Source organism: Salmo salar, chromosome 03, assembly GCF_965601325.2.
Source record: "Salmo salar chromosome 03, fSalSal1, whole genome shotgun sequence".
NCBI classification, from domain to species: domain Eukaryota; kingdom Metazoa; phylum Chordata; class Actinopteri; order Salmoniformes; family Salmonidae; genus Salmo; species Salmo salar.
This window is the reverse complement of record NC_138293.1, coordinates 93,377,889-93,392,370: the sequence shown is the minus strand read 5'-3', so window position 1 is coordinate 93,392,370 and position 14,482 is coordinate 93,377,889. Positions and strand designations below refer to the sequence as shown.

Sequence of the window (14,482 nt, the reverse complement as noted above, 5' to 3'; positions counted from 1 at the left end):
TTGATAGAAAAAGTGTGTTGTATGCTGAGGCAGTGAACAGAGTAGTAGAGTGAGATGAGTCCAGGGTGAGGGATCCTGAGAGGATACCTGTGATTAGGCTGAGGTCAATAGAGAGTGATAGGAAAAACATGCTTCAGGAAGTTTTTTTGTTGTTGTTGCGTTCATGGCCATCAACTGTACCACAGGAATAGAATGTAAATCACAGTGGATAGATGTGGTGGCAGCTGCAGAGAACTTGGGTGTACAATATTTTACTGCAGAGTTACAAGGTGTTTTGAACGATAATATCCCGTCCTCCCAGGCTGCAGGCCTGGTGTAGGATCAGAGGGCCAAAGTAGTGGAATAATTACGTTTTAATGGGTTAGTTGGTTGGGAAATTTTTTCACAAAGTGTATTGAATTCATTCTACGGAATAGTACTACAAAATAGTAAGCTGATAAACAGACAAATCAGTAGGTGGCGGCATGCACTTACAATAATTGTATGCGAAGCGCTATAATACCAAAGAAGAAGACCGTTCTTCCTTTTCAACAGCTCTGCTCCTTGAATCACAGAAAGTCTTAACTTCTACTACGGTTGCATTGCTGTAAATGGCCACTGCAGATGTCGGATTGAACATACATCAGGTTTTACTGGTTCGCTGCACGGATAGCGCTGCTGTAATAAATCTGGTATTTTATAGGCTTCCCTTACTGGGCCTCAGACAATTAAAACTATCTGTACTGTCGAAGAGGACGTTGTTCCAACAGACTCTCGTGTAGAGTTAGACGATAACAGACAACAGTATTCTTGGTGGATAGGGTGTTGAACGTTTTATTGACTCTAATAGATCAGGTAAAATCTTATCCAGGATCTTTCTGAAGTAAGATTAGCTTACATCAGACACTTATTTGTCACCACTTAAGTTTTGATATTGTGTAGGACGTGTGATTGCTCTGGTCTAGCTGTTCTTTATCTGAACGCTGTAACAAAGAAAGTAACTGTAGTCTTGGCTAGCTACAGATTTACGGTGACGTTTTTTTATTTGAAGAAATGTTGAAAGAATAGCTTCAACGATGGATCGGGTAAGTTTGGTTTACTTTTATTAACAATATGCCTACTGTGGTGTATAACATGTCTAGGCCTAGTTAACATCTTTGACCTTCCATAATATTCGTTGAATTTGAACAACTGGACAAAATAAAACAATGGCAATAAAAAATAAAAGGGAAATGTTGTCCTTCAGCATAGTAACGTTAGCCTACTAGCCTAAAGCACACATATTGATACAAGGCAATGCGCAACGAGCATGTTAAGTCAAAACCATTGAGAAATCAGATGCCAAAGCTACACCATGCAGTAGCGGTAAAATCACCGCCATATTACAACCTGTGTGTTGTGATAATTGCTTTGTTTGCTCAATAACCTGTTAGTTAATATGCCTTGACACCACCGAGACAAGAAGGTGGCAGAATACATTCAACCACACCTTTTGTTCATTCATACATTTTGAACGTAACAAAGTTACATGACCTACTGCATGGTCAAGCCAGTTAATGTTTCCGACATTTTCGAACTAGCGTTACTAATTAACTATTGATTTAGTTACCGCAAGTCGCAAAGAAAACAGGGGCTGCCTCCACTATTCCAGCACTACTTCAGGTGCACATTTCCGTCCATTAAGAACCAATGATGTGCTACCTTTTTGTAGCTTTTCTGATACTAATTTATTTTCAGCTTCATCTCAGAGTTCTATCAAACCTGGTCAGCAACTCTGTTGCTTGGCAACAATACAGCTGCTATTAGCTAACGTTAGCTTGCTTGTCCAAAGTCCAGCAGCTAGCCTCTGTAGCTAGCTAACGAACAGGCAAAGAAAGGTGTAATTGTTTATCGAAGGTTTGTTAAATTACTAAAGTTACCTAACAGACAAGAACAGCTGACAGCAATAGCTAGTTCATGTCCAAATGGCAGTCCTACATTTTTTCCACAAAACATGGTTAGCTAGTTACATCAGTTAAAAACTAAATTGTCACGCTGCCACCTTACAATGCATGCAATGGACTTCTGCAACGTGTCGTGGTAATTATTCTAATCAAAAGGAGAGACTTTTAGATTTCTACAAAACCATCAAACTTTATTAAAAATTACTGCAGTAATGGCGCGTTAACGGTCACCCAATGGTGTAGAGTTAAAAGCCCAAATAAGCAGTGTTAGGTTACAACTTTTTATAGTCCTGATTCCTCATGAAAAAGATGTGAAATTATACAAGGGCTTTCAAGCAACAGACAGCAAGATTTACATGGTGCCAAATGTCTGTCTCTAGGTCATTTACTACTTGTTTATACAGAAATGATAATGCATAGGACACTGGGTCCTTCCCACAACAGATGAAATCCTGTGTCCATTTGTGATGTGGGAGAGAAACTGGAGGTTGAGTTTGCCTGGCCCTGGCAGACAGACCAGCATTTCACACAGACACTAATCATGCAGTGGAGTGTAGTCTTTAGGTATTATCACCAAGGCATTGTAAATAAACTGCCAGCATTAAGCCTCAGAGGCTCCTCTTAGTACTTTCACACTTTCTGTTGGCCTAATTGAAGAATATTCGAATATAAAAGGTAATTTGAAAAAACAATTTTGTAATTTCTACCTCAAACGCTAGCTAGCTACTCCATAGTCCAAGCTATGGTAAGAGCTAGCCATATTTCACTGTCAGACAGGACACAACTCCAACTGTAGCTGAGAAAACAAATAAAATCAGATTGTACTGGTCACATACACATACTTAGCAGATCTTATTGCGGGTGTAGCGAAATGCTTGTGTTCCTAGTTCCAACAGTGCAGTAATATCTAACAATTCACAATATCACACACATCTTAAAGAAAATAATTGAATTAAGAAATAAATATAAGTCCAGAGTATAAATACAGTGCATTCAGAGGTATGTTGCCACCCCTTCAAATGATTGGATTTGGCCATTTCAGCCACATCCGTTGCTGACAGGTGTATAAAATTAAACACACTGCCATGCAACCTCCATAGACAAACATTGGCAGTGGAATGGCTTTACTGAAGAGCTCAGTGATGTTCAATGTGGCACCATCATAGGATTCCACCTTTCCAACAAGTCAGTTTGTAAAATTTCTGCCCTGCTAGAGCTTCCTGGTTAACTTCTATGGGGTAGGGGGCAGTATTTTCACGTCCGGATTAAAAACGGACCCAAATTAAACGGCCTACTACTCGAGCCCAGGAACTAGAATATGCATATTATTAGTAGATTTGGATAGAAAACACTCTGACGTTTCTAAAACTGTTTGAATGATGTCTGTGAGTATAACAGAACTCATATGGCAGGCAAAAACCTGACCAAAATCTAACCAGGAAGTGGGAAATCTGGTGCTTGTAGTCCTTTCAAGTCCTTGCCTATCCAACACACAGTGACTTAGGGTTCATTTTGCACTTCCTAAGGCTTCCACTAGATGTCAACAGTCTTTAGAAAGTTGTTTGAGGCTTCTATGGTGAACAAAGAGCTAACAAAGGACGTTGGAAGTTGTTGACTCAGGAAAGTACATGAGTTCATTGGCGCGCGTTCACGTGAGGGGTAGCTGTGTTCCAAATCGTTTTTCAAGACGTTGGAATATTATTGAAGTTCTAAGTTAAAAAGGCCCTAAAGATTGATGCTATACAACGTTTGACATGTTTGAACGAACGTAAATATAACTTTTTTAGACTTTTCGTCGTGACATTTTGGCCGACCTTCCTACACTTGGAGTAGCTTACTAAACGCGCTAACAACAAGGAGGTATTTGGACATAAATTATGGACTTTATCAAACAAAACAACATTTATTGTGGACCTGGGATTCATGGAAGTGTCTTCTGATGAAGATCATCAAAGGTAAGTGAATATTTCTAATGCTATTTATGATTTTAGATGACTCCAAAATGGCGGATATCTGTATTGCCTGATGAGCGCAGTACTCAGATTATTGCAAAGTGTGCTTTCCCCGTGAAGCTTTTTTGAAATCTGTCACAGCGGTTGCATAAAGGAAATGTTCATCTATAATTCTTTGAATAACAGTTTAATATTTTATCAACGTTTGTGATGAGTATTTTTGTAATTTGTTGTGCTGATTCACTGGCAGTATTGGAGGCAAAATATTTTCTGAACATCATGCGCCAATGTAAAATGCTGTTTTTGGATATAAATATCAACTTGATCGAACAAAAAATGCATGTATTGTGTAACATGATGTCCTAGGAGTGCATGATGTCCTAGGAGTGTCATCTGATGAAGATCGTCAAAGGTTAGTGCATAATTTTAGCTGGTTTTTGTGACGCCTGTCCTTGCTAGGAAAATGGGTGTGGTTTTTCGTGTTGGAACTGTCCTAACATAATCTAACTTTATGCTTTCGCCGTAAAGCCTTTTTGAAATCAGACAATGTGGTTACATTAAGGAGAAGTGTACCTTTTTAAAATGGTGTAAAATAGTTGTATGTTTGAGAAATTTGAATTATGACTTTTGGTTTTGAATTTGCTGCCTTGATATTTCACTGGCTGTGTCCCGCAGGTGGGACGCTAGCGTCCCACGTAGCCCATAGAAGTTATACCAAATAATTGGTATAATGATATTCTATGTACAATACTTCCTGTGGTCACCAGGTCAGAGCTAGCCCGTCCCCCTCCACCCTGCAGGAGTCCCCTGGTCACAACTCTCCTGGTAGCACCTTACTGCTGGGTCTGAAGAGGGTGTCTGTGCGGCTGGTCGACTGCAGGAAAACACCATGGCAGAGTGGAACTGTGAGAGAAGGACACGGAGATTTGATTTCATCAAGTAAGAACAATGGGGTGTGTGGATGACTACAATCTGTTTCTGTAACTTCTGTTAAATTGATTGATAAACAGTATACACTTAGTAGCCAGTAAATTGTCGATCCAGTTTCGTGAACGGGGGGGGGTTACCTAATAAACTGGCCACTGAGTGTATACTGATAAGGGCGGCAGGTAGGTTAGTGGTTAAGAGCGTTGGGCCACTAATTGTAAGGTTGCTGGTTAGAAGCCGACTAGATGAAAAATCTGTCCATGTGCCCTTGAGCTAGGTACTTAACCCTAATTGCTCCTGTAATTTTCTCTGGATAAGAGCATCTGCTAAATAACAAACGCTTTAAAAAAAAGTTATAGTATTTATTCACCCATATTTCCAAAACCTTATTATTCAATGTCTTTCACAGGGGACACCCCTAACTCTCGTTCTCTCAGTGGGAGTGGCTTATCTGGGGAGCCTCAGCCACATGATGTTGCTGAAGAAACAGAGAAGAGTCTCTCCAGATCAGAACATCTCAAGAAACCCCAGCAGAGAGGTATAGGAAAGAAACCTCACCACTGCTGCTCTGACTGTGGAAAGAATTTCACAAGCCGGAGTGGCTTCATTATTCACCAGCGGATTCACACCGGAAAGAAACCGTACTGCTGCTCTCAGTGTGGGAAGAGTTTCACTGCTTCTCAAACCTTAAAATATCATCTGAGAATTCATTCAGGCGAGAGGCCTCACCGCTGCCTTGATTGTGGGAAAAGATTTGCTTATTTGGGAGCCCTAAACATACACAAGCTAACACACACTGGAATGAAGCCTTATAGCTGTGGTCAGTGTGGAAAGAGCTTCAATCAGTCAGGCCACCTGACAACACACCAACTTACACACACTGGAGTGAAGCCTTATAGCTGTGATAAGTGTGGAAAGACCTTTGCTCTAACTTCCTCCCTGACTAGACACCAGCGAACACATACTGGAGAGAGACCTTATGTCTGTCTATGTGGGAAGAGCTTTGCTGTAGCTTCCAATCTGACTACACACCAGCGGACACACAGAGATAAGCCTTATAGTTGTTATCAGTGTGGAAAGAGCTTTGCTTCTTCAGAAACACTAACTATACACCAGCGCATACACACAGCAAAGAAATCTTTTTGCTGTGGTCAGTGTGGGAAGAGCTTTGCTTTAGCTTTCTCCCTGACTACACACCAGCGAACACACACTGGAGAGAAGCCTTACAGCTGTGATCATTGTGGCAAGAGCTTCAGTCAATCAGTACACCTGAATACACACCAGCGAACACACACTGGAGAGAAACCTTATACCTGTGATCAGTGTGGAAAGCGCTTCAGTCAATCAGGGAACCGAAATTCACACCAGCAAACACACACTGGAGAGAAACCTTAGATGTGGGGAAAGCTTTGTTCATTTAGGGCCTATGTGGAAAAACACCAGAAAACAAAAATGTGTCGTATTTCATTTGCCTCCTATTCGACACTGGTTCCAGATCCCTAATGGATCAATAGAAAACATGTAGTGAACAGTCATATCCATCTCTTTCTTAAAACAGTTGACTTAGTCTGATCACCATAATAACCTGTTTGGAAAATGCAGTTGAAGTCAGAAGTTTGCATACACCTTAGCCAAATACATTTACTCAGTTTCACAATTCCTGACATTTAATCTTAGTAAAAATTCCCCGTCTTAGGTCAGTTAGGATCACCACTTATTTTAAGAATGTGAAATGTCAGAATAATAGTAGAGTGATTTATTTCATCTTTTATTTATTTCACATTCCCAGTGCGTCAGAAGTTTACATACTCAATTTAGTATTTGGTAGCATTGCCTTTAAATTGTTTAACTTGGGTCAAACATTTTGGGTAGCCTTCCACAAGCTTCCCACAATAAGTTGGATGAATTTTGGCCCATTCCCCCTGACAGAGCTGGTGTAACTGAGTCCAGTTTGTAGGCCTCCTTGCTCGCGCACACTTTTTCAGTTCTGCCCACAAATGTTCTATAGGATTGAGGTCAGGGCTTTGATGGCCACTCCAATACCTTGACTTTGTTGTCCTTAAGCCGTTTTGCCACAACTTTGGAAGTATGCTTGGGGTCATTGTCCATTTGGAAGACCCATTTGCGGGGAAGTTAAAGTCAGGAAGCTTTAACTTCCGGACTAATGTCTTGATGTTGCTTCAATATATCCACATAATTTCCCTGCCTCATGATGCCATCTATTTTGTGAAGTGCACCAGTCCCTCCTGCAGCAAAGCACCCCCACAATATGATGCTGCACGGTTGGGATGGTGTTCTTTGGCTTGCAAGCCTCCCCCTTTTGCCTCCAAACAAGGATGTTCATTATGGCCAAACAGTTCTATTTTTTTGTCTCATCAGACCAGAGAACATTTGTCCAAAAAGTACGATCTTTGTCCCCATGTGCAGTTGGAATCCGTAGTCTGGCTTTTATATGGCTGTTTTGGAAAAGTGGCTTCTTCCTTGCTGAGCGGCCTTTCAGGCTATGTCGGTGTAGGACTCGTTTTACAGTGGATATAGATACTTTTGTACCCGTTTCCTCCAGCATCTTCACAAGGTCCTTTGCTGTTTGTTCTGGGATTGATTTGCGCCAAAGTATGTTCATCCCTAGGAGACAGAATGCGTCTCCTTCCTGAGCAGTATGACTTCTGAGTGGTCCCATGGTGTTTAAACTTGCGTACTATTGTTTGTACAGATGAGCGTGGTACCTTCAGGCGTTTGGAAATTGCTCCCAAGGATGAACCCGACTTGTGGAGGTCTACAATAAAAAAAAAATTCTGAGGTCTTGACTGATTTCTTTTGATTTTCCCGTGTGTCTGAAATATTTCAATTTTGGAGAATCTCTTATACAATGGGTTAAAGATGTGTATGGTGACCCCAGGTGTAAAATAATTAATAATCGCTACTTCTCAAAGTATTAAACTGTCAGTGGGAGTTAAACAAGGTTGTCCTCTATCGGCTTATCTATTTATTATGGCCATCGAAATGTTAGCTATTAAAATCCAATGCAACAATAATATCAAGGGGCTTGAAATTCAGGTCTTAAAAACAAAGGTGTTATTGTAAGCTGATGATTCATGTCTTCTTTTAAATCCACAATTTGGATCCCTCCACAGCCTCAGATGATCAAGATACTTTTTCTAACCTCTCTGGATTACAACCAAATGATAAGTGTACTTACTATATTACGTCATCAAAAAGAAAGGAGAACAAAGGCACTCTTCATATAATTCATTAAAATGCAGTTATTTGTATGGCATGTTCAATGAAAACAAGGATTAAAACCTCATGTGTTTTGGCTGCATGTCCTTCTTAAGGGAGTACAAAGGTATATGATAATATGATGTCCTCTTTTGAACAGCTTTTTCCAATCCACCCTGATTTGAAGAGGGAGTGGTTGCATAATTCATTGGACAACACCTAGTATGCAATACTATACACATTAAAAAGTGAAATGGATGTTATCAAAATGCAAATCAAGGCTAGAAGCATCAGAACCCCTAGAAAAGTAGTTCTAACCTTGAACATGACTGGGCAATGTGGTAAGAATAGGAGAGCCATCTATTTTATAGTACACTAGATCACAGCAAACATGGACCACAACAGTCTTCACATAGATAAGGGCAATAGAGAAATATGTCCACTAGATGACAGCGAAGGGACCTCTCACGACCCTACAGGAAATGTGAGAAATCCATATCTTCATTTAAACCGGGGTACCTAGTGGCCTATAGTTTGTAAATCCCAAAACGTTCCCTCTTGTTTCGCTGTTTAAGACGGTCCCCTTTTCTAATTGAGGCCAGAACATGATAAAAAAAAGAGTAGCTTTTGCAACAGTTAATGGGGATCCTAATAAAATACCAATAGCTTGTAAGGTTGTCATGGTGTAAGGACTTGTGTACCTTGGCATGGGGTAGTCTTCGTTGCCTACCCGTATGGTGTACTTGTATTCCACTAAGCGGTCAAGGTGTTTCTTTGTCCGTTCAATGTAGAATACCTTGCACTGTGGACATTTCAATCTGTAGATGTGAGTGGTTTTACAGTTAATGAAATGCTTCACTTGATACTCCGTTTTAGAAGCTGTGTCAACAAAATACTACTTCTGTGCAATATTTCTGCAATGGTTGCATTTTTAAAAGAGCCCCTGGGTTTGTGGTCTAGCTTAGTCTTTAGTGGTCTAGCTTAGTCTTAGTCACCAGGAAGATAGCTGTGGAAAAATTTGTAATTTAGGGTAGGACATCTCTTAAAGCTTATGACTGGTGGCTCTGGGAAGACTTTGTGTTAGAGTTTCACTTTGGATGATTCCCCAATTATTTTAATGCTCTCTGCTTCAGTGCTCTATTGTGTAACAAAGTACACTCTCTTTGGTGCATCACAAGGCTCTCCCCTTCGCAACAAGTTCTCTAAAGTCGTCTGGCCCTTATACCTGCATCGTTCAGGACCTACCTGCTGTAACCCCAGTCCAAGAAGTGATTCTCCAATTCGGAAGATTTGACACTGTAGTCTGTTTCCTGATCCCAGAATTAGTGGACTCTTTGGGATTGGCCATATGGAATGTTCTCTTTTAGCCTTTGAGGGGGAAGCTGTCTGCCCTCAGAATGGTAATCCCATCTGTAGGCTTCCTAAAGATTGATGTACAAACAGCCTTTGTCATTTGTACTGATGTCAAGATCCCAAAAAATGAAGGTTATCCTTGCTGTACTCCATAGTTAGTTGTATGTAAGGGTTAATGCTATTAAGGTATTGGTGGAAGGAAATAAATTCATCTTCTGAGCCGGACCAGAACAGGCTAACATCATCAATATAGCGTCCCCACCATATAATCAGGTCAAAGAACTGGTTTTTAGAAGGATCCAAAATGAAGTAATTTTCCCATTTTTATCTAAGTACAAACCAGTTTAGGAAGGGCTGTAACAAGCTCCCTTTGCACATCCTTTGACATGTTTAAAGATATGTCCTGGAAGACCTGTCCTGAAAAATGTATTCAGTCAGTGAGACAATGAATTCTGTGGGAGGCGTCTCAGGCCAGGTACTCAAGAAATTAACTCAATTATAGGAATGTGCATGCGTAATCGAGGACTGAATGGAAATGAAAAATCAATCTTTAACCAGAGATCACGTTTTTAGCCAACACATGCGCACTCCCGCCGATTCGTGCTCATTCATAGTTTTCATGGTGTGAGTTGTTTATGAATTTCCCGCTGTATATCAAAAGTACCACCAGTAGTTAATGTAGGCTACCATTAATCATTGCCATTTCCCCAGTAACCTAGACTGTTTTGTTATGGTCATTTCCGTATTAATACTGCGTACCGTTCTCATTCTCATCGTGTTTGGAGAACTCACAGTGATAATGTTCTGGTTTATTTAATTACATGTACCAGTTTTGTTTATCTTCATTGTCTTTCGTTTGGAGCACGTCTGGTTTCTCTCTCGTAGCTATTGCTTGAGTGCGCACAGATGTATTCTACCTGGTCTGAGCGGTCTCGAACAGAGTATATAAATCCCCATTTTCAAAATGCAGACCATCAAAAAAGCTGTGTTTTTTTTAAAAATTAGACCACCTTTAATGGTTGATAAATTAGGCATTGTTGCACGCTGTAGGCGTATAGATAAATGCACATATATTTTCCCAGTGTGGGCCTTGTGTTTTATATATATATATATTTTTTTTTTCATTGAAGTATTGAAAAAGATGAGTCAGTCAAACTGTCAAAAAATGTAAAATGCCCATCCCAAACTGAATTGCATAGCTACTGTAAAATATGCTACATTTAAAGGCAGACTCGACTAAATGACGCCACAAGCAGCACTGCAGATATTGCAATGAGCAAGATGCAAGACTTTGCTCTCACACTGTCACACACAGTATCTGCGCAGGCATGTGCACTGGTATGCTTCACGCTGTTCCAGCATAGTAGCCACTGGACCAAAACAGTGGAGAAGTTTAGCCTTGCACGTCAAGGCTTTTGGTTATAACAGAAATCGACCCACTATGTTGTTTACTTTGTGCATCTAGCCTACGTCATACCTTTCAACTCAGAATATGCTATTCTGTAATTTGAACGTTTTTCATTCCATAATGTTTCTTAATTCCTGCCTAAAGATATGTTAGACTGTTTAAAATGTAGACACCGTGTGCGTCATTGTTGGATTATTCTAGTGTAGGCCTAACTGTGTCATTGTTGGATTATTCTAGTGTAGGCCTAACTGTGTCATTGTTGGATTCTTCTAGTGTAGGCCTAACTGTGTCATTGTTGGATTCTTCTAGTGTAGGCCTAACTCAAGTCCCGGCAGTGTGTTAACTTAATTTAAACTATTAAACTCAATAAATAAATCATTTTGAAGACCCTGGTCCTTCCCCCACCAGCAGCCAACCAGCAGTGCAGCTACCAGTCCCAGGGGTCCCCTCAAGTATGTATAGTGACAGACAGCTGTAGGGTACTTTGCGTTTATAAAATAAGCAACAACCGCTCAGACCAATTCCAGCATTTAATAAAATCTATTATACAGTGCCTTCAGAAAGTATTCATACTCCTTTACTTATTCCACATTTTGTCACAGCCTAAATTGAGCTTTTTTTCCTCACCCATACACACACACAATGCCCCATAATGACAAAGTGAAAACATGTTTTTAGAAATGTTTAAACATTTATAGAAAATGAAATACAGAAATCTCATTTACATAATTATTCACACCCCTGAGTCAATACATATTATAAATCACCAGTGGCAGCAATTACTGCTCAAAACTGTAACAGGAATATTCACTGTCTTCTTGCTAAGAAACTCCAGTGTGGATTTGGCCTTGTGGTTTAGGTTATAGTCCTGCTGAAAGGTGAATTCATCTCCCAGTTTCTGGTGGAAAGCAGACTGAACCAGGTTTTCCTCTAGGAATTTGCCGGTGCTTAGCTCCATTCCGTTTCTTTTTTATCTTGAAAAACTCCCCAGTCCATAACGATAACAAGCATACACATAACATGATGCAGCCACCACTATGGTTTAAAATATGGAGAATGGTACTCAGTAATGTGTTGTATTGGAAATGCCCCAAGCACATCACTTTGTTTTCAGGACAAAAAGTGAATTGCTTTGCCACATTTTTTGCAGTATTACTTTCGTGCCTTGTTGCAAACATGATACATGTTTTTGAATATTTTTATTTTGTACAGGCTTCCTTTTTTCACTGTGTCAATTGGGTTAGTATTGTGGAGTAACTACAATGTTGATCCATCCTGCTATCAGAGCCATTAAACTATGTAACTGTTTTAGTCACCATTGGCCTAATGGTAAAATCCGTGAGCAGTTTCCTTTCTCTCTGGCAACTGAGTTAGTAAGGATGCCTGTATATTTGTAGTGACTGGATGTATTGATACACCATGCAATGTGTAATTAATAACTTCACCATGATCAAAGGGATATTCGGCTGGCTGATATTCAATATCTATTTAAATTTTTTTACCCATCTACCAATTGGTGCCCTTCTTTTCGAGGCATAAAACCTATCTGCTTTTTGTGTTTGAATTTCACTGCTCGACAGAGGGACCTTACAATTATCAGTATGTGTGGAGTACAGAGATGAGGTAGTCATTCAAAAATCAAGTTAAACTCAAACTCAAGTTTGAGAACTGTATAAATTGACATTCATTTAATTTATGTTGGAAGGTAAAACCAAATAATTGATGGATATGGCTGTAAATACTACACTGTCCTTCTGCCAGTGTACTTCTATACAGTAGGGAAAAGTGGGTCACTGTGCTACCAATTGAAATGATTTTATAGTGTACAATGTACTGCTGAAATACTTGGGTGTTAAATTAGTTTAATTCACTCATTATCTGAATGTTGTTGATTTTAGATGAGGATGCTGTTCCAGTAACAAGTCACATAGAAAAGTGGATCTTGAGCAATGTTGCATGGGGCAGAAATTTCACCAGGCTACACAAATACCTTTTTACTGTAGGTTTCTACTACATGCCACAATACCCCATATCTGATGGTTTCTTCTATTTATGTACTGCAGTAGGATACTGAAACTATAAGACTGACTTTCTCAACATGCTGCAAAAGTTGGATAACGTGCAGCAGTAGTTCTTGTGTTTTAGGTTTTTCATCACTGGTTATTTGAACAAACCACCATTTATTTCACCTTTATTTAACCAGGTAGGCCAGTTGAGAACAAGTTCTCATTTACAACTGCAACCTGGTCAAGATCAAGCAAAGCAGTGCGACAAAAACAACAGAGTTACACATGGGATAAACAAACGTACAGTCAATAACACAATAGAAAAATCTGTACACAGTATGTGCAAATGAAGTAAGGAGGTAAGGCAGTAAATAGGCCAAGAGTGGTGAAGTAATTACAATTTAGCAATTTACACTGGAGTGATATGTGCAGATGAGGATGTGCAAGTAGAAATACTGGTGTGCAAAAGAGCAGAAAAATAAAAACATGGGGATGAGGTAGGTAGTTGATTGGATGGGCTATTTACAGATGGGCTGTGTATAGCTGCAGCAATCGGTAAGCTGCTCTGACAGCTGATGCTTAAAGTTAGTGAGGGAGATGTAAAGTCTCCAACTTCAGTGATTTTTGCAATTTGTTCCAGTCATTGGCAGCAGAGAACTGGAAGGAAAGGCAGCCAAAGTAGGTGTTGGCTTTGGGGATGACCAGTGAAATATACCTGCTGGAGCACGTGCTCCAGCAGGTATGGTGCATAGTGATTTAGCAGGTGTTATAATCTTTCACATTTTGGAAGGGAAGGGGACATTTGGCCTGTATCTTGAGACGGTGGAGCTCCTCTTTCCAGAAACTCTTAACAAACTTCTTACATCTAGACCACTCCAATATCCAATGATAGGGCGTGGCGTGAAATACAAACTCCTCGAAAATCTGAAAACTTCCATTTTTCAAACATATGACTATTTTACACCATTTTAAAGACAAGACTCTCCTTTATCTAACCACACTGTCCGATTTCAAAAAGGCTTTACAACGAAAGCAAAACATTAGATTATGTCAGGAGAGTACCCAGCCAGAAACAGACACCCATTTTTCAAGCTAGCATATAATGTCACAAAAACCAAAAACACATCTAAATGCAGCACTAACCTTTGATGATCTTCATCAGATGACACTCCTAGGACATTATGTTATACAATACATGCATGTTTTATTCAATCAAGTTCATATTTATATCCAAAACCAGCTTTTTACATTAGCATGTGATGTTCAGAACTAGCATTCCCACCGAACACTTCCGGTGCATTTACTAAATTACTCACGATAAACGTTCACAAAAAACATATTATTTTAAGAATTATAGATACAGAACTCCTTTATGCAATCGCGGTGTCCGATTTTAAAATAGCTTTTCGGTGAAAGCACATTTTGCAATATTCTGAGTAGATAACCCGGCCATCACAGGCTAGCTATTTTGACACCCACCAAGTTTGGTACTCACCAAACTCAGATTTACTATAAGAAAAATTGGATTACCTTTGCTGTTCTTCGTCAGAATGCACTCCCAGGACTTCTACTTCAACAACAAATGTTGGTTTGGTTCCAAATAATCCATAGTTATATCCAAATAGCGGCGTTTTGTTTGTGCGTTCAAGACACTATCCGAAGGGTAACGAAGGGTGACGCGCCGGCGCATATCGT

General features: G+C 39.8%; 1 protein-coding gene across 2 annotated transcripts; it reads left to right on the top strand.

The window, feature by feature from the left end:
• Positions 1-508: 508 nt before the first annotated feature.
• On the top strand, positions 509-7,604 carry LOC106601477 (uncharacterized). 2 transcript variants are annotated; one of them, XM_045715740.2, is made up of 3 exons: positions 509-1,064; positions 4,642-4,813; positions 5,211-7,604. In XM_045715740.2, exons 1-3 carry the CDS (start codon positions 1,056-1,058, stop codon positions 6,194-6,196), a joined length of 1,167 nt encoding a protein of 388 aa, XP_045571696.1. In that variant the 5' UTR covers positions 509-1,055; the 3' UTR covers positions 6,197-7,604. The 2 variants fall into 2 exon arrangements, with proteins under 2 accessions (XP_045571696.1, XP_014049174.1); XM_014193699.3 differs by having other exon boundaries at positions 509-4,813.
• Positions 7,605-14,482: the final 6,878 nt, after the last annotated feature.

What these genes read in the sequence shown, in the direction of transcription:
- LOC106601477 (XM_014193699.3), top strand. Translation starts at nt 4,615, where the DNA reads ATGTACAATACTTCCTGTGGTCACCAGGTCAGAGCTAGCCCGTCCCCC. An exon ending in CGGAGATTTGATTTCATCAA is followed by an intron (nt 4,814 to 5,210) that starts GTAAGAACAATG and finishes TGTCTTTCACAG; the next exon opens with GGGACACCCCTAACTCTCGT.